Source organism: Lissotriton helveticus, chromosome 3_1 (assembly GCF_964261635.1).
Source record: "Lissotriton helveticus chromosome 3_1, aLisHel1.1, whole genome shotgun sequence".
NCBI lineage: Eukaryota > Metazoa > Chordata > Amphibia > Caudata > Salamandridae > Lissotriton > Lissotriton helveticus.
Window position 1 is genome coordinate 1,099,523,852 of NC_136061.1, and position 23,322 is coordinate 1,099,547,173.

The window sequence follows — 23,322 nt, forward strand, 5'->3', positions numbered from 1 at the left end:
CAGTTGTTGCTCTTATTTTTATTTATAGATTTCAATGCCCGCGTGTAGTCGCCGCTCTGCCCGGCTCAGTTCACTTCGCTCCATATAGAGGCCACTCCAGCTGCCCCCATCCCAAAAGCTCAGAGCGAGTGTGTCTGACCACCGAACCCGGCAGCCCCGCCGCCGACACAGAGAAAGGACTTACTCACCACCCGGTGCTCCACGCCGGCAGCCAGCCAGCCAGGAAGGTGGTCACCAAGAGGATCGACTTGGTAGCCGCTGTTTTATTTTACAGCTATCAAGGTATTGCTTTATTTGCAAAAAATACAGATAATTTTAGACAAAATCGTGTTAAAGTACCGGTTGCTGACCCGTCCAGAAACTCTACGCACAACCAAATGACGATAATTGTTAATGAGAACAGGCCAGCATTCAGTCTCAATCGTAAAGACCACTCTTATCCTGCTTGAGGTAATAGGCTCACTGGGGGCACGTGCCCAATCAGTGTGTTGGCATTTCCACCTCTAAGAGCTCAAAGAGAGCTAGTAAATGTAGGTCTCAATATGAAAGCTGGCCACAGTGTTGGACTGAAACTTTGGGCAGTCTAGCACCGCTTGAATGGGCATGTGTTTAAGCTGTTTTTTTTTTTTTTTTTTAGTACAGTGGGCCGTGACAAGACCAACAAGAATTTGCAATGCAATAGGTCTTGCGTTTACGCAAGTTTAAGCTATTTGCATTGTAAATGACAATGCCTTTTATTTATGTTTTAAAAACAAAAACATAAATAAAAAGCATTCTCATTTACAATGCCAGTAGCACAAATGTACGTAAATGCGACACCTATTGTATGCAAAGGCTTGTTTTTAGCTACTTCCAGATCAATACGTTTTGTTCAGGATTAAGGAATTTGGACAATTGCAAAGGTCTACTATGAAGTAGAGCTCATTTTATGCTTAGAGTTAGGGGAATTGGGAATTGGTATAAAACTACTTAAATCCACTCAGAACTATAAAATAGTATTAAACCACCCTAGAAAAAATCTCTGAATCAATTGGATGCCACCTCAATTTTCTGCAATGGGAAAGCTTCAACAAAATGAGCTATAAAGCAGTAAGAGCAGCTTACCTAAGGAGGATGGCGTTTTTTAGTAAATGACGGATTTATTTTACTCCAGTCAAACTCCATAACATTTAACCAGCAGTCAATTCCCGATTTCATCAAACTTTAGGAGATTGGCTACATGTGGGATTTACTTTCACCCAGATTTCAAGCTTTTGGGAAAATGTCTTTTCTGAATTAGGAAGAATAATGGCAGTTGATCTTCTTCCCAAGGCATCCCCAGCTCTTTGAGGTCGAGTAGAAGCTCGAAATCTATTAACTCTATGTCAATGCCAATTTATTTTTATCTCTACTTTGGTTGCAAGATCATTAATTTTGGCTGATTTTAATAAAATGATTAACATTTTTAATCAGGAAACTATTTATGCAAGAAGGGTGGGCTCTGTAATTAGATTAAATAGAATATGGAAAGAATAGAATGAATCTTTTTGCTTAGTGGAAGGCTAGGACGTTGAGAAAGGTTTATGTAGATACTAGACTAATGTATGGATTCATGATATGTAATTCGATCTCTGTATGCGCTTTATGTAAATCTTGGAAGAAGTAATAGCAATTTTTTTTTGTTTGATTTTTTTATGCTACATTAAAAATAAAAAATAAACAAAATAAATCCCATTTGTTTGAGGTGAAAAATACCTAGGATGGCAATGACAATGACAATGACAATGAAAATACTTTATTTGTGTGATTAATAAAAACCAATACAAAAATGGAGCAATCAATATAAAAAAGATGTTTAAAATGAATAAAATAATAATGTATATATAGGGAATAATCCTAAAACCACCATTTGGTGGTTTTTTTTGTATGTTTTTTTTTTAAGATGCAGTAAATATTGTTCCTTTGGCTGCCCTGACACGTTTTTAGTAGGGAACGGACTACGTGAGGCCTTCCTCCAGATAAATTCCATGTTGTGCCATGGCTGACCTGTATATTAGGGCTTGTCGAGCATGGTAGATGAATTTAGCAAAATTGGCCATGTGCTGCACCGTGTCCAGCAAATATAGCTGAAGGACTGCCTCCTTTGCCCTCCGCGTGCCCAGTTGGAGAAGAATGGGCCTTAGATGGATTCGGCGGATTGACAACAGGGCAGGACAGCATAGTAAGACGTGGGTTTCACGCTTATAATGGCACAGGCGACACTCCGTAATCTCTGGTCTTACTTTCACTATAGGATACAGGTGTTTTAAGGGAAGTACATGCAGTCTAGCTGCAAGAATCCTTTTAGGGCTTGCCTCCCCACCGGCTGTGCGAGGTGTGGTTTGCGGCCATATAGTGTGTAAAGAGAACTTTGGGTCTCGTGAAAGCCTCTAGCTGTCAAAGCTTCAATGCCCAGTTTTCGAGAGCATGATCTTACTTGCTTTTTTATTGATGTTTCAATAGTTGTATTCTTAATTATATTGGGGTCCCAGTTCTCTGTAGCTAGATTCAAGAGGTCTTTGGCTGAGGCGAGACCAGTTGACCACGGGTTGCCAGGGTTTTTAAATATTTTGTTTATAACAAACTTAATTGAGTTCTCTGGGGCCAAAGTGGTTAGATAAAAGTATTTTGCCAGACTTGCCAGTTCTTCCAAAGATTGCCGGTTAAGGTTAAATTCCAAGCGAATTAGAGTGTTCCTTGTGCACAACGGAAGACAAAATAGCTTTTTGTAGGCTTGCACCAATTTGCCTGGGAACGCCTGTGTGGCGTAGTTGAGGGAAGGTAGTAATTTTGCCCTCAAGACTCGTTGGATAGCCGTGGTTGTTGGACTTTCGAAGGTGGCATTAAGTTTACAAATGGCTTAAGTAACCATTTTGCCTTTCTGCTGGAACTTGTGTCGATGAGCCTGTGGCCGGCCTGTTTCGCTGAGCCATACTCCGGGATAATTGTACAATTGTGTGCTGGATAATGTTAATGGTCCCAGACTCCATTTCATTAACTTCTTTTTCGGATAACAGCCAAAGATCACTATCTTAGATTTCGTTGGGTTTGCAACCAGCTTGTTTTTGGCATTATGCTCTGCTAGTGCTGTTAGGCCTTTTTGAAGGCCAACTTTGGTATGGTCCAAGAGGACAAGGTCATCTGCATACTGTATCAGGTGGATTCTGGTTCCCCCAATCCTGGGAGTCGCCAGAGTTGCTCCATGCAATGCGTTACCCAGATCTGCTGTGTATAAGTTAAAAAGCAGCGGGGCAAGAACACAGCCCTGCTTTAACCCGTGGTCTGTGCTAATTTTTTCTGTGGCTGTATCGCACAAGAGTTTGACTCTTACCCACGTTTGAGTATACAGCGATCTGATGGCTTGTAGTAGTTTCTGGGAGATATTCCAGCAGGCCAATTTCTTCCATAGAATGTTTCGGTCTACCCCGTCGAAGGCTGCTGTATAATCAATAAACCAGGCAAAAAGCGGCTGATTGTCCCGAGCCATTGTTTGTTGTACTAAATATGATAGGGCTATGATATTATCTAAGGTGGAGCCTCCCGGACGAAACCCTGTCTGATAAAAAGGAAGCAGATTCTCCTTGCTGACCCACTCCACTAGTTCCATCAGGAGAGTGCTTGCATAGGCCTTGCCCTCCACGTCCAGTAAGGCAATCATGCGGTAGTTCTTAGGGTCCGTGCTTGGCCCTTTTTTATAGGTTGGATGTAATAGAGATCCCCTCCAGGAATCTGGGACATCCGCCAAGAGCCTACACTCCGCATAAAACTGTCCCAGATTCTCAGCCCAAAAGTTGATTTCCTCTCTAAAGAGGGAGCCAGGCAGACCATTTGGTCCGGGGGCCCCATTGTGGTGTATTTTTTTCAAAATTGTTCGTAGTGCTTTTATTTCAGCAAATGTGGCATTAGCTGGGGGGTCCGTGGATTCAATCGATGTTTTATTTTGATGTTCCCCAAGAGATGTTGTTTCAATTGGGTTTTTCTTTGAATCGCTGGTATAGACAGTTTTTACGTGGGCTAACCAAGTACTTGCATCAAGTGAGTTCTCTCTCTTGAAAGTTCCATGGATTACCTTATTTATATATTGCCAAAAATCGTGGGTCTTGCAGGGGGCAAGCAACTCGAATATCTTCAGTCATTTTTGCTTTGTAAGTTCACATTTTACTTGCCAGACCACTGTTGCCTGAGTCTTTGCCGCTTCTTTTAAATCTTTTTTTGCAGTCACCGATCTGGTTGCTCGATAGGCTCTACGTTTGGAATTGAGTTCTCTTGAGCATTTCTTGATTGCTGGTTTGAATCCCAGTTTATAAGTGGAGTTGACATGGGATCTTTGATTATCGCTCCCTCGAAGTTGGTGGGCTAAATCATATGCGAGTGAGCCCCATTCTCCTATTCTGCCCTTATCATTATGGCCAGTCAGCCAGCCTTTCCATGTTAGTTTCCATAAGACAAACTTATGGGTTGGAAACGGTCCCCATTTTATTCATCTAAGGAGTCTGTATAACTCATCTCCCTTTGTGGCTCCGATACAGCGAAGAGTATACCGTGTTTTCGCACTAATGGACAACTCTAAGGTTAGGGCAGCATGGTCACTTTCGAACCGGGGGTGGACTTTATAGTTTGACATGTGTTTTTGTAGGCTCTTACATAGTAGAATGTAATTGATTGTTGTCTGGTTATTGTAAGTAGGAGGTATCAATGCTGTTGGGTTATCTTTTATAGTTAAACAGTGTGTCGTTGCCAGCTTATTAACCCGCATTAGGGCATTGAATCTTCTGGTGCTTCCATTATGATGGTTTTCGGGGATCATTTGCCCTATGTCATGCATATTAAGATCGCCCAGGATAATTGAGTCCATGCCTGCATACCGTACTAATAAAGTTTCAATCTCATTTAATAGCCGGTTGAATTTGTCGTTTGAGCACGGCCTGTGACGGTTATAATAGACATTGATTAGGAGTATTGAAGTCGGGCCGTCTATCGTAAACAGGCCTTTCAAAATACCAGCCAAAAACATGTCTGAGGTATTCTGTATTACTGAAAAGTTTACTTTCAGTGCATGCTTGACATATGTTGAGATACCCCCTGACGGTCTCCCAAAAATGTTGGCCTTTTTTGCAGGTTTAAAATATTCAGCGTAGTCCCCTATTGGTGTTAAAGAAGTAGCCCATGTTTCCTGTACACAGATTATATCTGATCCTGCTAGGAGTGTGACTGCTCCTGGACTTTGCAAAACTTTATGTATCCCGGCAACGTTCCAAGACAATATGTTGATTGTTTGATTACTCGCAGTGGAGCTATTGTGCTGGATGTGCCGGTGGTGATCTTTATTGGTACTGGATGGTTACCCGGCAAGTGGCCAATATTAATATTCCTCACACTGGAGCTATTGAGCTGGGTATGGCCCGTGGTGGTCTTTATTGGTACCGTATGGTTGCTCGGCAAGTAGCCAATATTAATATTAGGAACTAGGATTTAAGGCCTGAGGGAGCCAAGTCCAGTCTTTGCTACTTTCCCATAATTAAGCAGGAGCGATTGCCTCCATCTGTATGTTTGATCATTTGGATTGAGTTGCTGCTCCTCTGTATTGCTTGTGTGCCACCTATGGAGCCATGTAAAATAGATCCGGTGGCAGGCGAAGTTAGGTGTTTGGTGTTCGTGCTTTTCTGTCCCTTCAAGTCTTGATCTCCCTGTTGGTAGTGTGGCCCTTTATTTTTCAAGATCTCTGGATATTTGGTGGTGAGACGAGGCTTAATTTTTATGCCCCAGTTGTCCAGTTGTGTTTTATGTCCTTTCAGAGCATTCGCCATGATCAGGTTGGAGAAGGTTATCTCAGTTGTTTCGTTTAGTTCACTCGGCCCTGGGCCGGAAAAAGCCACCCTCTCAATATATGTTGATTTGATATTCTCCAGACCTGGGATGCTTTGGCAGAGTTTCAGAAGGTTCCCGCTGTTGAGGATGTCCCAGCTCCCCTGCGAAGTGTATTCGGGATATAACAAAACTTTTGGGTTTTCACGGTCTGTGCCAAAGGACTGATAAGGATTAAGTGAGTTGGAAAGAGCCTTAGTTGTTTCCAGAGACTCACATAGATTCCGCGTGGAATTATCGCAAAGGACTGATCCCCCCGGTCGAATTTGTATTTGCGATGCGGATATGTGAGTCATTCCTAGCGGTAATAGTGCGGTCCGGGGCAAGTTGGCAGTCTTTGAGACTTGCTTCAATGAAGTTTTTCTCCCGTTCAGCGTTAAATATGGTTTCAATTTGGGGGTCATTATAGGCAATTGTCTGTACTGCATCAAGTTTGTAAGTGATGTCTTGGCAGGGTTTGTTGATCTGGGGGCCCCGGGCATTACTCAAGTGGTCACTGGGCGCAGAAGATCTTTTAGGCGAGTTTTTAGCCAAATTCCTATTTGTTGGTGTGTCTCTATTTTGATCTGCCGTAGTTGATTTTTGTATCTGATTACGACCCTTCTGGTTCTCACTGCTGTTATCATTGTTGTCCTGGTTTACTGGCACAAACCAATGCTTAATTGTCCCTTTTAAGTGGCTTTTGAATTTTTTTGTTTTGTTTAACTTTTTCAGTTTTTTCTTGTTTTTCTTTGATAAAGATTGTAGCACTAAGGGAGGTGGTTTTGGGTCTTCCTGTTTTCCAGGACTGTTATTTGTTATTTGGCAAGGTTGTGGTTTTGACTGTGAATTTGCATTTGAAGCCGAAGAATTAGTGCTCAATGGGCATTTAAGATAATTATTATCGTTGCTACAAATTTCCCGTGTTTTCACTAGGCTATCCTGGTTGTCCTGTAACCATTGATGTGGGTCCGAAGTGGACTGTGTATCGCTTTTAATTGTTTTGTTAGTTTGATCTCCCATTAGCCTTAATGGTACGTGTGTGGCTTTTGTCGTGTTTTTATCTTCATGTGCGGTCTTTGCACTTACACTCTGAGTTGAGTTGTGGGGAGAGGAGCATGTTGTATTACTCAGCCATCTGTTGGCTTCACACTTAAAATCTGTAACTAGTGTGCTCATTATTTCCGGGAGTTTTCTCAAAGTCTGCAGTATTGGGGAGCACCCGCAGTCGTTTGGTTTTACCATTACCTCTGTACCCACCTGTGCTCTGCGTATTAGGGAGTTTAAGTGTTCCAGTTTTAAATCCACTCCGGAAATCAAGCTTGCTACTGATTGCAGTATGTTTATTTGGATGTTTAGTTTATCCTCATGCATTATTGCTGTATTTCCCATTAAAATCAAAGACTCATTAATCAATGCAAGATGGTTTTCTATTCTTTGTGGTGCCAGACTAGGTTCCTGATTGGTTTTATGCAAAACGAACGGCCGTGGTTTGTTTGCGTTTGTTAGACTTTGCTCCAGGTCTGAGTCAGGATTTTCTTTTGTTGAAAGGTCCTCGTCGTCGTCACCCGGTTTAATGGGCGTAAGCGGGACAGTCAAAAGGTCCGAATGAAATTTCGGAAGAAAACAATTATCCTTAATATTCGTGATATATTGTATTAAGGAATGAGGTTCCTTGTTTATCTCACTTTCCACTGGAGCTGAGATAAGTGGAGCTTCAGGGAGACAGTTATCCAAGTTTGTGGGCACCAATGTGTTCATTCCTGAACAGTTAAATCTAGACGGGCTGTAGTCGATTGAGTATTCTTCACCTAGGATGGCATTAAAGGGAAGCCACTTATCAGACAATTAATTGGACGCCTAGATTTTCCAGAAAACATCTAGGACTGGAGTGTGTCTGGTGGAGGGGTATTTCTGAAATACTTCCCCATCCAATTCAAGACTTTATCAGGTGCGGGGAATGTGTGCAAAAGGTCTCAGAGTCAGGGAAAATTTGCAGATTTGGTACCAGTAATCCGGGATCCAGCATGTTTTCTCTATTCTTGGGCTAAAAGTCCACAATGCCCAGTAAGTGGAGGGAGATATCAGCCAGAATTGTTACAACCAAAATTAATAATTCTGTAGAACATAGGTCTTCAAACGTTTTTGTTCTGAGCCCCCCTAAGGGGGGTATTCAAAAGAACCATAAAAGTACACAGTTAAAATATACAATTCATAAAAGACTTTAACAAACATAATGACATTCCATATCAATATAAATATCGTAATCACTCACTAAAAAATGATATAAGGCCAGAAATTACCACAAAATATATATGTGCACAGATGAAGCTTTCTTAATAATGGAAGCAAAAACCTGTCTCTCACTGACTTATAAAGTGCACAAAATAGCACAAAGTGCAGCATGCTTTGTTTAGATGAATTGTCACAAGGGAAAGGCGTGAGTTTGTCCAACCATCCTCCTTGGTGAGGAAATGCTACCCAAAAGTGCACAGTGCTTGACCGAAACCTAGTAAGATAAAATCTGGTCTGAGGATTTAAAATAAAAGTTAAGTAAAATTGTGAGTTAGACAAAACAGGGGGGTAAACTCAAGAATAACCTGGGAGCAGATGATAATGTGTTTTGCTCGGGCTGAGAAACGCCTGTTTGATGGTATCTTTGGCGTTTAGGGGAATATTCTGGAGGCTTTCAAAAAAAGTGTCCTAGACGTAGCTCTAAAAAATTGTCTCAAAAAAAAAAAAACAGGGACTTTTTTTAACACTATGAGCCGTAAGGCAATCCTCCATAATTTCTCTTGAGAACCCTAAGTCCTCCAAAAGCCAAATCTTAGCCCATAGAAACAACAGGGCAAAGCCAATACGGTCCTCTGTGAACTCTAAGCCCAGTTCTGTATGACAAACAGATGTGGAGGCGCTTTTTGGTACCATCAGGAGTCTTTTAATAAAATTCTTCCCTACTACTTGGAGCTGTTGACACCTATTATAGCCCATACCCCTGCCCCGTAGGTGGCGATCGGGAGGCATTTGGCTCTATAGAGAGTAAGTAATTCTTTCACTGGTTTTTCCCGCAGTTTAGATGTGAACCGAAAAAGTGCATCCGCTGCCCTGCCTGTCTGCTGTGCTCTAACGGTCAATAGGGGACCCCTTTCATCTGATTATTGAATAAGTTGGTTGAATACGAGAAGTTTCTCACTTTTTCCATCACCTTTCCCTGAATTACGAAGGTTTTAGTTTTTGTGGTCCGAGGACCACAGACCATAATATATGATTTATTAAAGGTAACTTTTAAATCAAGAGATGTCATGACTTCTGTAAAAGTGTTGAAGGATTTTTGTAGGCTTATTACTGTCCTTACCAACAAAACGGTGTAATCTGTGTGTGAGACCAGAGGGACAAAGTTCCTACCAATTCTGGTAAAGTCAAGCTCCCTTTTTAATAAAAAAGATTTCCTACCCATTAGTGTAAATAAAAAATAAAAACTGGGCTAAGATGCAACCTTGAAGAACGTCCTCCGTAGAAATGATAGATTGTGTTTTTTCCCCCTTACTGCCAGATCTTACAGTCACCAATGTGTTTGTATGAAGGGTTACTAATGCTTTTTCAACACCCATATCCTCCATCTTAGCCCACAATTTTTCCTGGTTGACAGTATCAAAAGCACTAGATAAGTCCATGAAGACCAGATGAATAGAGGTCTTCATGGACTTCACGTGCTTAATGATAATCAGGGACAAATTGAGACATTGTTCGGTCGTACCCATGCCCCTTCTAAAACCGTATTGTGTGTTAAAAAAAAACCTTTTGTTGAAGCCCACTCTTCTAGTCTCGCAAGGAGGACCCTACCCAGGACCTTTAATGTTGCATCAATCAATGATATAGGTCTGTAACACACAGGTTCATTCCTGTCTCCCTTTTTGAAAACGGGGATTACTATCGCCTCTTTCCAGGATCCTGGCAATGAGAAAATAATTGCTGCTTTAAAGATGTTGTTTAATAACGGTGCACACAAATTAGTATTTCTCTTTAAAAAGTCAAGAGGCACCCCATCTGGACCGGAGGCTTTCAGACAAATGCCCTGTGCAATAGCCACCTCACCTCTTCTTGAACTGAGATGGACAGACTTAGCTTTAAAGCTTGGAATGATTCCCGTGCTACCATATCTATCATCCTATGCAAGGGATTAAAGATGTTGGTGAAGTGAACTTCCCAGGCATCACCTAGGATCAGCGAGTCCATCGGTATCACATCTTCAGTGAACATTAGGCGGTTTACAATTTCCTAGACTTTTTTTGATTTCTTATGGAAGCCTGCACATGCCAAGTCCTCCCATGCCTCCTTCCTCAATTACCTTTTCCTCTGTTCGGTCACTGTTTTATAATTACCTCTCAAGGTTTTTATTCACTCTGTGTCCCTAGGTATAGTGTGTAGAGCCCTTTTTAGCTCCTCATGCGCTTTGGTGCATTTGTTATTAAACCAGTGCACCGGTGGGGCTCGCTTTTGGGGGATGTTCTTAACCAGCCTCAGGGAGGTTTTGGTACAAAGCGCCTCAAAATCCCATACTAATTCACTCAGGTTAATACCTAGCTTCAAACACTCATCTATAAGGTTACGGTTACCTGAGATAATTTCTTGTTCGAATTTTTGGGCGTCTACCTGGTCCCATTTCAACCTAATTCCCTTATTGCAATTATGGATCACAATTTCTTCAGAGGACCCTGTTTTTGGCTTAATAAAAATAGGTATGAGCGGGTTGTGATCACTTGAACAATTTGGTATGGTATTAAACTCCTGAACCAGGGAGATATATTGGTCATTACCATAAAATCAATGGAGCTAACGTAACCACCTCCAATGTAAGTTGGGCACTGCATAGTGAGGTTATGGACATAGTCATTTAAGAAGGTTAAGTCAATTACGACCAGAATAGTGTGTAATGCTTCCCCAGTGCGTGAATGAATAAAATGAGCCATAGATTGACTATCATTGTCTTCCAGCCCACAAACACGATGGGTACTATATCTACAAAGGGTGCAATGAAAGTCTCCAACCCATAAAATACATAAGGGCTGCCTCTTATCAGAAACATTACTGATTTCTTCTTGCAAATCCTCTATTACTTGACAGTTGCCCTTATCAAAAATATTATAGGACAGGTTCACCAATAGTAGATCAACCGGTGCCAGGCCAGATATCACTAGTAATTGGTACCAAGGGGATGAACAGATGCATTTAAACTTTTGCAGAAGTATATTTTAGTGGCATAAGCACCGCCATACCACCCTTTGCCCTTCCTGAAGTGGATGGGATTTCTGGAATACAAAAAGAACGATACCCATTTAGGAAAAATAATTTGGGGACTGAGTTTCTTGTAGACATATTAAGTCATGGCCTCCAATGAACTTTAACCAGTCCCTGTTCCCTAATTTTGTACGGGCTCCCGCTATATTCCATGACATGATTCTAAATGGGGTGGTCATATTTCCTCAGGGTACTTGCCCCAAAGTTAAATTGGCAAATGCATCAGGGGTACGGGTGGAAATAAATAGTGCCTCTTCTATGACCGCCCCCTCTCGAAACGTTTCCAGTGAGGTATTACTTGTATGTTCTAGACCGCCAACTAGGACCTGTTCACCTTCCAGGCTTGCCATGGCCTGCTGTCAATCTATGTCTCTCAAGCCTGAAAGAACTTCAAAACGATTTTACTGGTCAATACACTCTGCAGTGAAGGTTAATATGTTTGGGCTTAATTTGAGTTTGCCGCTGGTAAATGCTGGGACCTGTATAGGGAGGATCAAAAAAGCCTAACCAACTTGCCCTAACAAAAAGTGCACACACCTAGGATCTTTAAAGTTTAGGACCACACAATCTCTCTCCAATGATTTCACTGTGTGGTCTAACCTCTCCCTAAGTGCCATAAGGATGCTATCTATTATTTTCACTTGGCATCCTGTTTTTATTAATACACCAATGGGCTGATTTGTTAATAAGACTTTGACAGTCTTGTCTACACTATCCCTCACCCCTGCTCTACGTTCTTTCCTTGTGGCAACTGACTCCCAGGTGTCCCTCCTATCTCACAAAATCGACTTTTGTTGGCAGGACTCGGGCAGCTTTGGGTAAAGGGATAGCTCTGGCATTTGGGGCATTAACCTTTTGTTGATGGGCACCTCCTGTTTACTTGTGAAGGCAATCTCCGCCCTCCAAGTTTTACAATTTGTACTACATTCGGATTTCTCCTTTACATTGATCGCCACACAACGCAGCTGCTCTTCAGTGCATCCTAAATGATCTAAAGTAGGCTTCAGGGTATCAGATATAAGTTGGTTAAGCCAAGCACAAAAAGGATCCTCCTGATCAGGAGGTGACACTCTCCCCTCCCGCCTCCTCGTCCTAATAGTACCCTCCTTTGTTAAATCTTGCGGAGTCTTTTTCAACATGGGGCACTGCCTTTTAGATTTTGTGGGCACCTCATGTCCTTTTTCTTTTCGCCCCAGTAGCTTTCGACCATGCAGCCTCTCCCTCAGATGATGCAGACATTTTTGGACTGTTTACACTGCCAATTACAGATGCATTTATAGTGCTGATAATATTCACTGTTCGAGAAAATGGGACCGTAGGATGAGACTCTATTTCGATGTCAATAGCTTCTCGGTCCTTGGTCAGATCCAGGAGAGAGGGTGGGGGTGGAGGGACTAGTGATAATCTTCCTCCAGTCAGTTTGATTTCTTTGCTAATTGCACCCACTGCGGTTTGTAAAAAAAACATCCAGGGTGGAGCCTGTGGCTATTGGGGCCAGAGTGTTTTTTCATCTACCCACGGCTTCAATGGCTTCAATATCCGCAGGGCACTGTCCTCACCACGCGGGTGCATGCCCAGCCCAGCCTCGTTCAGCCGAGGAAGGGCATGCCTTGTGCGTCCTGTGTGTGGAAGTCTCCTGATGCTTAAGTAGGATCACAGAAGGGTCCTCCTCCTCCCGGGCAGTGTGCAGCGATGATCGCTGGGGGACCGACTCCCACCCCAGAAAGAGTTGCAAGGGTACCCTCCTGGGTCTCCACTCAACCCTTCAATTCAAATGAAGCTGTTAGTGCATTATTTTATACACTTAGACTATTTATTCTTTTTATTTGCTTTAGCCATCTCTTTGACCCTCGTCCCCACAGCACTCTGATCACAGTGCTCTTTCTTTTTCATTCAATTCAAGGGCTCTGTGTAAAGGAAGACCGCCTGGAAATGCGGCAAATAAACAAGGCTGCACTTCCACACCATCTTTAAATGTTATTAAGGAGGCATTTGCACCCTCCTCGGCCCATCCACGCCCCCCCCCCCCAAGGGGGGAGGGACGCGCCTCACTGTTTGAAGACCTCTGCTATAGAACATGGTATATCAAATCAGAAATGCTTCCAATGATTAGAAATGAATTAATTTGCACTGTTGCAAGTATAAATGTTTCTTCGAGACAGAACAGAGGTTTTTGGATTGGCTATGCAGAGACCTTTAAGTTATATGTTATTTGTCTGAACTTTCTGGGTAGAAATTGCCTTTGTGGAGTAACTGGGAGACTATGAAATTAAGGCACTGGACATGCACTTTAAAAAGTTACTTTCAGTGAATACATTATAATGAATCTGGTATATGAAAAAAACTGATTTCTAGTCCTCTTATGTAATTACTGGACATCCTTTTATACATGCACAGATTATTGTACAGATGTGTTGCTGTTAGTGCTGGCAGTAATGATGTATCATTACCGCTGCCTCACTGGCTAGTAGGATTACCTCTTGTTTTTATGACACAGTGGTAGTAATGCCTGCGTTCTCACATCATTAACAAACACCTAAAGATATGAAATCCAACAGAGTGGCTAATGAATATGGTATGTCAAGTACCGGAAATGAACTTACTCGGTGGAAACACTCTTTAGACATGAAATGCAATGTTTTCATTATATGTCTATATGTGCTGTTGTTTAACTTAATATCACATGTTTGATAACAGGACTATGGGGCGATATTGATTGTAAAGTTGACCTACCTGGTATTTGTAAAAGTACACGAACATACTGGGTAGAAAAAGAAATAAAGAAAGATAAACAACAGAATATTTCAGACACTCAGCATGGAGAATGTCCCAAAGAATGGCTATACTTCGAAAATAAGGTGAATACATTTAATTTTTCTTCATTCTTAATTCAAACGTTTTCTGACATACATATGATTAATCTATTGATATTTTTGCTCTTTTGCCTGCAAGACTAGAAAAACCACAGTTGGGGAATAAAAAGATATAAAAGGTTGGGGCCACAACAGCTTGTTTACTCAAATAGTTGTTCTTTTCTGTGTAAATCCTCAAATTCAGCATTCTAAACCAAACATGAGGATGCAAAAGTAGGAATTTGATGTAATAAGAGTGATTAAGAGTTAATTCCTTTGCCTCAGATGACGCGTTACCCTGCATATAAGGCAGTAATACCAGCGGTAATGATATGTGAGTAAATTGTGGCCGCTATTGTTTCTGAACCCTCAGACACCACTCATCAATGGTGGTGACTACAACTATGTAGCTGACATGGACTGGGACAGGTCCTTCTCACTATTACATAGAGCGAAGAGCTTTACAATCACCACAGATTTCAGTAGTTGGAAAACTAATTGGGGTGTACACGATGCCTTGAAAGATGCACATCTAGCCCTAGAAGAATATACATTCTGCTCTGCTCTGCATAGATGTCATATTAGACTGGACATGTTCCTGCTGTCTCCACACATTTGCTGGAGTGGCTAATGCTGGACATCTACATAAAATAATTATCAGATCACTCCTACAATTTTAAGTGAGGTAGACCTCTAAAACCCATACTCACCTGGAAACTATAGTTTCGGATCACATTACCAGTTTGGTAGTGCAGGATCGGGACCACCCCGCTCTTACACCGGCAAACCCGTTGTTGAACCACCCGCCAGTTTAGGAGTGTTCTCCTGTCTGACAAGCGGTTCTTTGGCGTTCCCACAGTAGTGTCTATGCAATCGGCACTGCAGAAGGAACGTCAAAATAAGTACCTGCATGACATGGACTGCTGCAGTCTATGCCGTGCTGGTACTGGGTTGCATGCACACAAGGGGGCACAACATGTGCCCCCCTGCATTCACCCCATAGAGCAGCGGCACAAGGGGGCCCTGAAGGCCCCATTTGTTTCCTCAATGCCACACTTTTTATGGCGGTCGCACTTCCATGAAAAGTATGGCAGTAAGGAAACTCATAATATGTGGCCCGCCAAGCATATTGTGGCCTCAAGACTGCCCTGCCACCACCAGGTATCTATGACGGTTGCGCTAGTCCCAGGGTGGCCGGAACACCTTGGTTGTAATGGAGCAGTCGGAAGACCGCCACCGCTGGGACCCATTATTCTGGCAGTCGTGATGAAGCCCTCAGACACTTTCTGACACAAAGACATTGGAGTAAATTACAGACAGTCTACTTCTAGTCACTGATAATGTTATGATGAAGTAAGGTGATGTGGTGAGGGGAATAAGTGTTGAAGCAGCATATAGAGTCCGGACAATATTTCTCAGACAACTGACAGACTTGGCACTACTATGAGATACTGGAGAGTGTTTAGTACAGGACTACACTCAAGTTGAGTTGCCACTAAAGAAACGTATACACAGTTAAGCAGCATGGGCTACAGACAGTACAATGCTTGCCTTCACCATTAAGGGACAATACAGGTCATATGCTGGCACACATAGTGAAACATGATAGAGAATGACCACCGCTAATGGCACTGCGAGATCAATTGAAGAAGTGAAATACGCACATACTGATATTATGAAATTTTCAGTGAATACTATTACATTTTATACACCGCCTCTTCCAGCAATGCATTGAGAATATACAGTAGTTCCTGGAGGGGAAAGAGCAGCAATGAATTCTATGCCACAATGAAGGAATACTTATTGTATTATAGCTCCTACAAGACTGGCATGCTCTCCTCCATTCTCAGAGAAGAGATGATTGCAGTGCTCTTGAAACAGCACACAGACTAATTAGAATTATTTTCTCAGCGGATGCTCGCTGTGTTGAATATTAGTTAACTATATACCAGAGAAGATTAGTCTGGGTTTGTCCCAAACAGTAGCACACCTCCCAATCAAAGAAAACTCTTTCACATGCTGGATGTCATCCCCATAGATGATCAGACACTGGTGGGGTCTTACGTTTGATACCAGTAGCATGTAGTTTATAAAAGCTATAGAAGAGGTCATGAACATTAGAAAACAATTCATGGGATGAGAAAAACCCCTGTAAATGGACTCATCAGCATAGATAAAAACTGGACAAAAAGTGTCAGATAGTTGGGCCAAGCAATGTGGTCCTCAATAGGGCTCCTCACTGTCACCACTGATTTGTGTCTTGTCCATGGGATGACTCACTTGTTTGCTGCGTGAATCACAGCAATTTAGGACATCAAGATACACGCAGAGTCACATAAGATTTTGTTGTAGGCAGTTGATTTACTCTTACATTTATCTGACCCACAATAAGAATTTCCATTACTTATAGAGGTATCCAAAATGTTTAGCCTATAAAATGGTCTATGAAAAAATAAGGACAATCTTACCTGTTCCCTTTGAAGAAGCCTATTAAGCAGGAATCACCAAGAATTGAAGACTACGGCATGCAGAGGGCTCCTTTAGATATTTAGGTATAAGAATGTTTTGAGAAATGAAAAATATGATAGATGGTAATCAAGGAAAGTGTTGACAGCCGGCATGATTTTGGACACACCTCTCTATCTCATTCATAGGAAGCATCACCCTAACTAGGAGGACCTTAGATTTAAGTGAGTTGCATTCCAGTGGGACAATCAACTGCAAGTGGTAGGTATCTATAGAATGGGGTTCTGTGCCAGTCGAATTGTCTCTGAAGGGCAAGAAAGGTTTTCTTCTGCGTTCAATCCCAGACATCACAAAGCCGTGAAATGCAAATAAGATCTCATTGTTCCAAACATTCCAAGCTGGCGACCATGGGGAAGCCTGTGCCCTGCCATCGGGTGAATTTCTTGTGTGGGTACTACGGTCCCAGTGGATCCAGCGGAGGGACCACCGCCAGCATAGAAGAACAGCCTCCGGGATGGAATGTGGAAGAGGTCTTACATACAGAAAGCCTTGAATATGTTGGCGGTCCAAAAGGAATATTTCAAGGCATAATGCAGGATCATCGGAGCCCCAAGTAGCCAGTGATAATTGACATGGATCTGTGAGGCTCAGTAGTACAGGCGAGTGGCAGCCCTTCCAATTCCGCCCTCTTTGGTCGATTGAATGCAGTTGTGAAAGGCATCCTCAGGGCCTTATTTGCTCATTTGAATATGAGTGAGGAATAAATAAGGGGAAGGTCTGCAGGACATATATAAGTTTTGCCACAATATTCATTTTTTAAAGTGTTACATGGCCCAGAATGTCAAGGGGTAGGTTGGACCATCTATACATATAATGACAAGCCTGGTTCTGATGAGGTGTGAGGTTAAGGCTCCAAGTGAGTCCAGTTTTAAGGGCAATTAACAACCTCAGGTACTGAAAGCTGAGTCTGCGAATAGGGAGGGAGGTCTGCCAGCTGACCACCTCTCTGCCTCCCTGCAGGGGAACTGGAGCGATTTGGAACAGTTAACTGTGAGTCTGGACACCTTTCATTAGAAATGAAGTGTCTGTAGGACATGGGGGCCCAATGAGGTGTGGGCAGCAGAGAAACAGCAGAATATCATCAGCTCAAATCGCAATACGGCCTTCCAGGCAGTCCTTCCACAGGAACACCCAGATCGGAGCATCAGGTCTTACCCAAAGTGCCAGAGGTTCATTCGCTAAGGTAAAAAGTGACATTGAGAGGGAACACTCTTGTCTGGTACCCCCCGCCAACCAAGAAGGGAGGCGAGATGATGCAGCTTACTCTAAGCTTGGCTCGGGGTTGGCCGTAAAACACCTTGACATTGGAGAGGAAGTGGGGCCCAAATCCTGTCAAGGAGAAGACCTGAAACAAGAACTCCCAGTTGAGAGAGTTAAACGGCTTGACAGAGTCCAAAAGTATGAATGCAGCAGGATCTTTGAATCGGAGATGATGTGGTGATGACGGATAAAATGGTGGGTGCTGTGGTGGGGCATGATGCCACATTGGTCTGAGTGGACGAGGGAAGACAATACCGTCAGGAGACAATTAGCAGGGCTTTTGGCAAAAATCTTAATTTCGACATTAATGAGCAAAATTGGGTGGTATGATGATCAGTGCTCTTGGGGTCACCGTGGTTTATGAAGGTCTACAGTAGTAGCCAGATCAAGATCGTGGGTAAAGCGCCTGGTCTCCACAACCTCCCAGTTGAAGTTTAAAAGGTGTGGTGAGAGGGTTGACTTAAATTTCATATAGTATTTGACTGGGAAACCACCCTGCCTTGGTGTTTTGCCTGGCTTCATGGTATTGATAGCCTCAGCCTGTCAAGCCTCACTCCACCCATCTAAGCGTGCACAAACATGCCCTTTCAGCGATTTTTTTATTCTATCCACAAGCTACTAAGGCGCATCTAAACACAGCGTGTGCTACCTCTGTAGACTTACCAGGGAGCAGTGAGGGTCCATCACCCCACCCTGGGCCTAACAGGAAGTTCACAGCCTCAGCGTTTGCTCTCTACCCAGTCATCAGCAACATTTCCATGACTCTGTGGTGGACCATGCCCTGGATGCCATGTTCCTTACAAAAACCTGCCTCCACAAGGCTTCTACACTGGATGTTATAGCGTCCCTTCCCCAAGGCTACTCCATCCTGAGGAGGGACAGACACAACAAATCAGGAGCTGGGATCGCCATTATCTTTAAAAACATATAAAAATGCAAGAACAGCTTGCTCCAGCCTGAGAAGCGGTCCCCTTCTTGCTAGAACATACCTCTAAATGTACTTTATCTGGTGTTTAATATACCACCCTCTGGGGTATGCAGGGAAGGCTGCTACCCAGTTTACTGGCTCCCTTAATTCTCAAATCTGCTAATTGTATTCTTTTAGGAGACTTTAATATTAATCTTGAGGACCATCTCTGCAGTCATGGTCAGACCTTGATTGAGGACTATGGAGCCCCTAACTTGATACTTTTCAACTCCACCCAACCCATATAGCAGGCCACCTCCTACACACAATCTTTTCTAATCTAAAAAATCTAGGCATTGCTCTCACAGTGCCGCTTTTGATGTCTGATTAACATGCTGTACCTTTCACCACCTGGACCAGATCACCCAACTTAAAGAGATGGGCATACCACTGCTCAAGACCAGATCTTGGTTGAGGCTGGATACCTCAGCTCCCAACCACCAACTGAAGAATGCTTAACCTAGCTCAAGTGGCTGATCTTTTTTTTTGTAAAACATTTTTTATTAGTAAGAAACAAATATCAGCAATACAACGACATTTCAGAGGGAGCAATACAATAGGCATCGTCAGTACAGCAGGTAAGTCACAGGATACAATCATAAATGGTGAAAGGCCTAGGGTGATGGGGGATCAACGATAGTCTGAGTCAAAGGAGGCTGACATATTTCTCCACGGTAGGAGTTCTACAAGCCCCATATACTAGACCATTTTTTGGGACATCCACGGGACACATACACAGTTTTTTCTCTGAACATTGCCCAATCCAAGTCATTTTCCCAATCCTGAACTGGAGGTGGGAGCGGCGCCCCCCCATCACTGGGCAATATTCCTCTTGGCCAGCATTAGTCCCACTGTAAACCATTGCGTCAAACAAGCATTTAAATCGGTTGGTTCCCAGATGTTTAAAAGACACCTCCGGGCTTCCACACGGAGCCGCACGGACAAAACAGTATTAATAACGCCATGAATGCTGCGCCAATAGGGTTGGATCAGTTTGCATTCCCAGACAATGTGGAAAAAGGTTCCCAGCTGGCCACATGTCTACAAGCGCCCCCATCTGCCCTCCCCATACGTACCAACTGGGGCCCTGTTACATATACCCTGTGGAGCAATTTTAGTTGGACAAGTCGGAGATGAACTGGTATCGCCACCACTCTGGGAGAGGAAACAGCCTCCTGCCACTCCTCGCCATCCATCTCTTTTTCGTCTCCGGTCCACTTCTCTCGGAGAGACCGGAGAGGGTCTGAGATATTATTGACCAGTTTTTTTATATATCAGTGAAATGGTGCTGTCAGGGAGATGACCATCTAGTATTCTGTCCTCCAGTGGGGAAGACTCCAGTAGTGTGGCCCTGGGCTGTAAGTGTGTGCGAAGAGCATGTCGAACCTGCGTGTAACTGAAGCGCTCTGACTCCGCCAATTTGTACTGTTGCTGCAGTGCTGCGAAAGATTTAATATCTGATTTTTCCCACAGATTGCCTATACGTGTGATTCCTATGAGATCCCATTTGTCGACACCCTTACTTCTCCACAAATTACCCACCTGTTCAGAAAACCATAGTGGTGTTGCAAGCGTTAGCTTGTGTCCCCAACCAAGGCGATTGGAGGCTGCATGCCAGACGTGCACTGCATGTTAAGTGGAGCCCGTAAGTGGATAGCGCTGGGCCCTAGAGTACAGGGCTCTACTGAAGGTCCCTCCAGTAAGGAGCCACCTATCCATGTTATAACCCGGGTCGCAGGGTTGGGCATAGGTGCAGTGATTGATGGAGGACAGGTGAGACTCCCAATAATACAGCTTAACATCGGGGAGGGTGATGCCTCCATCATACCAGTTCAGGGAAAGTTTGCCGAGAGCGATGCGGGGCCTGCTTTTCCACAATAGATGCCTTTGAAGGCTCCCAACTTCCCTGAAATATGATGTGGGTATCAGCTCCATGGAGCTCTGGAGTGCTTACAGGAACTGGGGTAGAGACATCATCTTAAAGAGGGCAGCCTTACCTAGTAAGGAAAGGGGGAGCGATTTCCATCAGTCGATATCTTTACGCAGCCTAAGCAGAGGAGGCTGGAGGTTGCGGGGATAGCAAAGAGAGGGATCCAGGGAAAGGAAGATACCCAAATATTTAAATCCTTCTGTACATGTTTGAATAGGACACCCACGCGGCGGAATCGGCGGCTCGTCCACCACCACAAACAGGAGGGATTTGATCCAGTTTATGGAGTAACCGGAGTATCGTCCAAAGATCGTAAGGATATCTAAAACCACGATCAGAGACCTCCTCGGAAGGGTCAAGTACAGAAGGATGTTGTCAGCGTAGAGGGAAATACGGTCTTCCCAGTCCGGAGACCAGCGCATGCCCCTAACCATCAGATTCTTACGTATCCAAGCTGCCAGTGGCTCCAGCACCAGGGCGAACGGGAGAGGGGATAGGGGCAAACCTGGCGGGTCCCCCTACCCAGCTCAAAGGCGGACGACTTCCTGTTATTTACCACCACTTGGGTCATGGGTCGGGAGTACAGTAACTGCACCCGTTGTATGTAATTAGGACCAATCCCCAGTTTCTCCAACACTGCCCATAAATATGGCCATTCGATGGTGTCAAACGCCATGGCAGCATCTAAGGAGACTATAACCGCCGGTTCCAATATAGAGGCCGTCCTGTCCAAAACCCAGTCAACCCTGCGTAGGTTCAGTGCGGTATTGAAGTGAGGTATGAAACATGATTGATCCGGGTGGACTAGGGTCTCAACCACCGTTAAGAGACGAGTAGCAAGGAGCTTAGCCAGGATCTTGGGCTCCGCGTTCAACAGGGATGTCAGCCGATAAGACCCACATTCGGTCTTGAGCTTCCCTTCTTTGTGGATGGTGACAATAGTGGCCGTCCGTTGGGCCGAGGGCAAGAGTCCCGATTGCCTCGAGTCCTCGTACATGGCTTTCAGGTACAGGGCCAATTCAAGTGGCTGATCTTGATCAGCCTAGGATTGAAGCCTGGCTGCAAGATTCACTGGGCCTCGTCCTTTCTTCTAAGCTTATCTGTCTTGCTAGGATTCATCCTCCCACCCCATGGTTTACCAAGGCACTTCATGCAGAGAAAACCAGATATAAGGGTCTAGAGAGAGCCTAGAGGCTCACGTGGGATGAAGTCGCTAAACTTAAATACAAAAGTGCATGAAAAATGACCATGGGCTCTGCAGAACCGCTCGAGCCACCTTTCATTCTAACCAAATCACCTTTGCACAAAACTGTCCCAAAACTCTCTTTAGGGGAAGTGCAAGAATTCTCTTACCCCTACAACGCTACTCTCTCTCCTACACTGTCCCAGTGTCAGTGCGAGCAAGTGGTGCTCTTCTTTGTTAAAAAGGTGGAGTATTTTCAACTTTAGTTAAAAGCGGGCAGGCATGTCAGGTCTCAGTCTTGTACTAATTTGATGACCAAGATCACGGAGGCCCACATCATCCCAGCCATTACTCCCAATGATGTGCCTAACACACCCCTGTTACTCAGAAACTAATTGCATGGAACATGATGGACCGACCACTATTCAAATCATTGTTACGATCTATAATATCGGGCTCCCCCACAGATCCTTTTCCCCCAGACAGCCTGACATTTTGAGGCTGTTGGTGGGCCTTCTCAATTACTCCCTGCATACCATGGTCGTGCCCTTCCAAAGAAAACATGGGGCATATTTACAATAGAAGTGGCGGTGCGCGGCGTTAGCCTCCTTGGCGTAACCCCGTGCTCCGCCACTTCTGAAACGCAGGGAGCACCATATTTACAACAATATGATGAAGCGCTGCGTTTCCCCCTGCATGGCGCTAAAATTAGCTGCCTAGCACCAATGCAGGGACTCTTGCCTGCATTGAGGGGAATTATTGTTTATGTGTAGGAAAGAGTCCCTTTCTGCACATAAAAAATCTTTAAATGTTGTGTTGTAACTTCTATGTGTGCTGCTTAATGCAGCCCACATAGAAGTTGCAAAGTGTCATTTGTTTTAATGATTGTGTATGTGCAGAAAGGGACACCTTCCTGCACATAAAAATCTATTACGTTTTGCTGTTTCCATTTGTGCTGCACAACACAATACACATGGAAACAGCAAAAACAAGGAGAAATTAAACATTTCTCCTTGTTGCGCCATGTTAAGACAAGGTTTTCCCTGGTCTCAATTTTGGCGCTGCCCGATGTTTACGCCACCCTTGTAAATATGGACAGTGTCAAAATCAATCGGTTTATAACGTGAAGTGGTGCCTTATTTAAAGGCGTTAAGTGAAAAAGTGTAATGGTAAACCCAAACTACCCTTGAGGGCTTGGGAAAAATTAGATAAACGGGTAAGTGTGCCTTCAAGGGATTTACTTGAATATTTAATTAGATTATTTTACGATTTGGGAGCAAAGTAAATTGTAAACTCACTTAGTAATTTCTTTTAGCTGATTATTTTACTGCAGAATCTCTTCATAAAAATGGAACAAAGTCACAAACAGAACAATATATCATATGGAATATATATCAAGGGTGAGAAATACTGCAAAAAACAAACAGAAACGGGTATATATAGA

At 43.5% G+C, this 23,322-nt stretch overlaps 1 protein-coding gene across 1 annotated transcript in view; it reads left to right on the forward strand.

Annotated features, from left to right (window-relative positions):
- Positions 1-23,322, forward strand: part of PLA2R1 (phospholipase A2 receptor 1) — a 974,624-nt gene that overhangs the window by 840,595 nt on the left and 110,707 nt on the right. Inside the window, exon 20 of the mRNA XM_078681678.1 lies at positions 13,858-14,018. Coding sequence (XP_078537804.1) covers positions 13,858-14,018 — 161 coding nt within the window. The remainder of the gene's footprint in view (positions 1-13,857; positions 14,019-23,322) is intronic.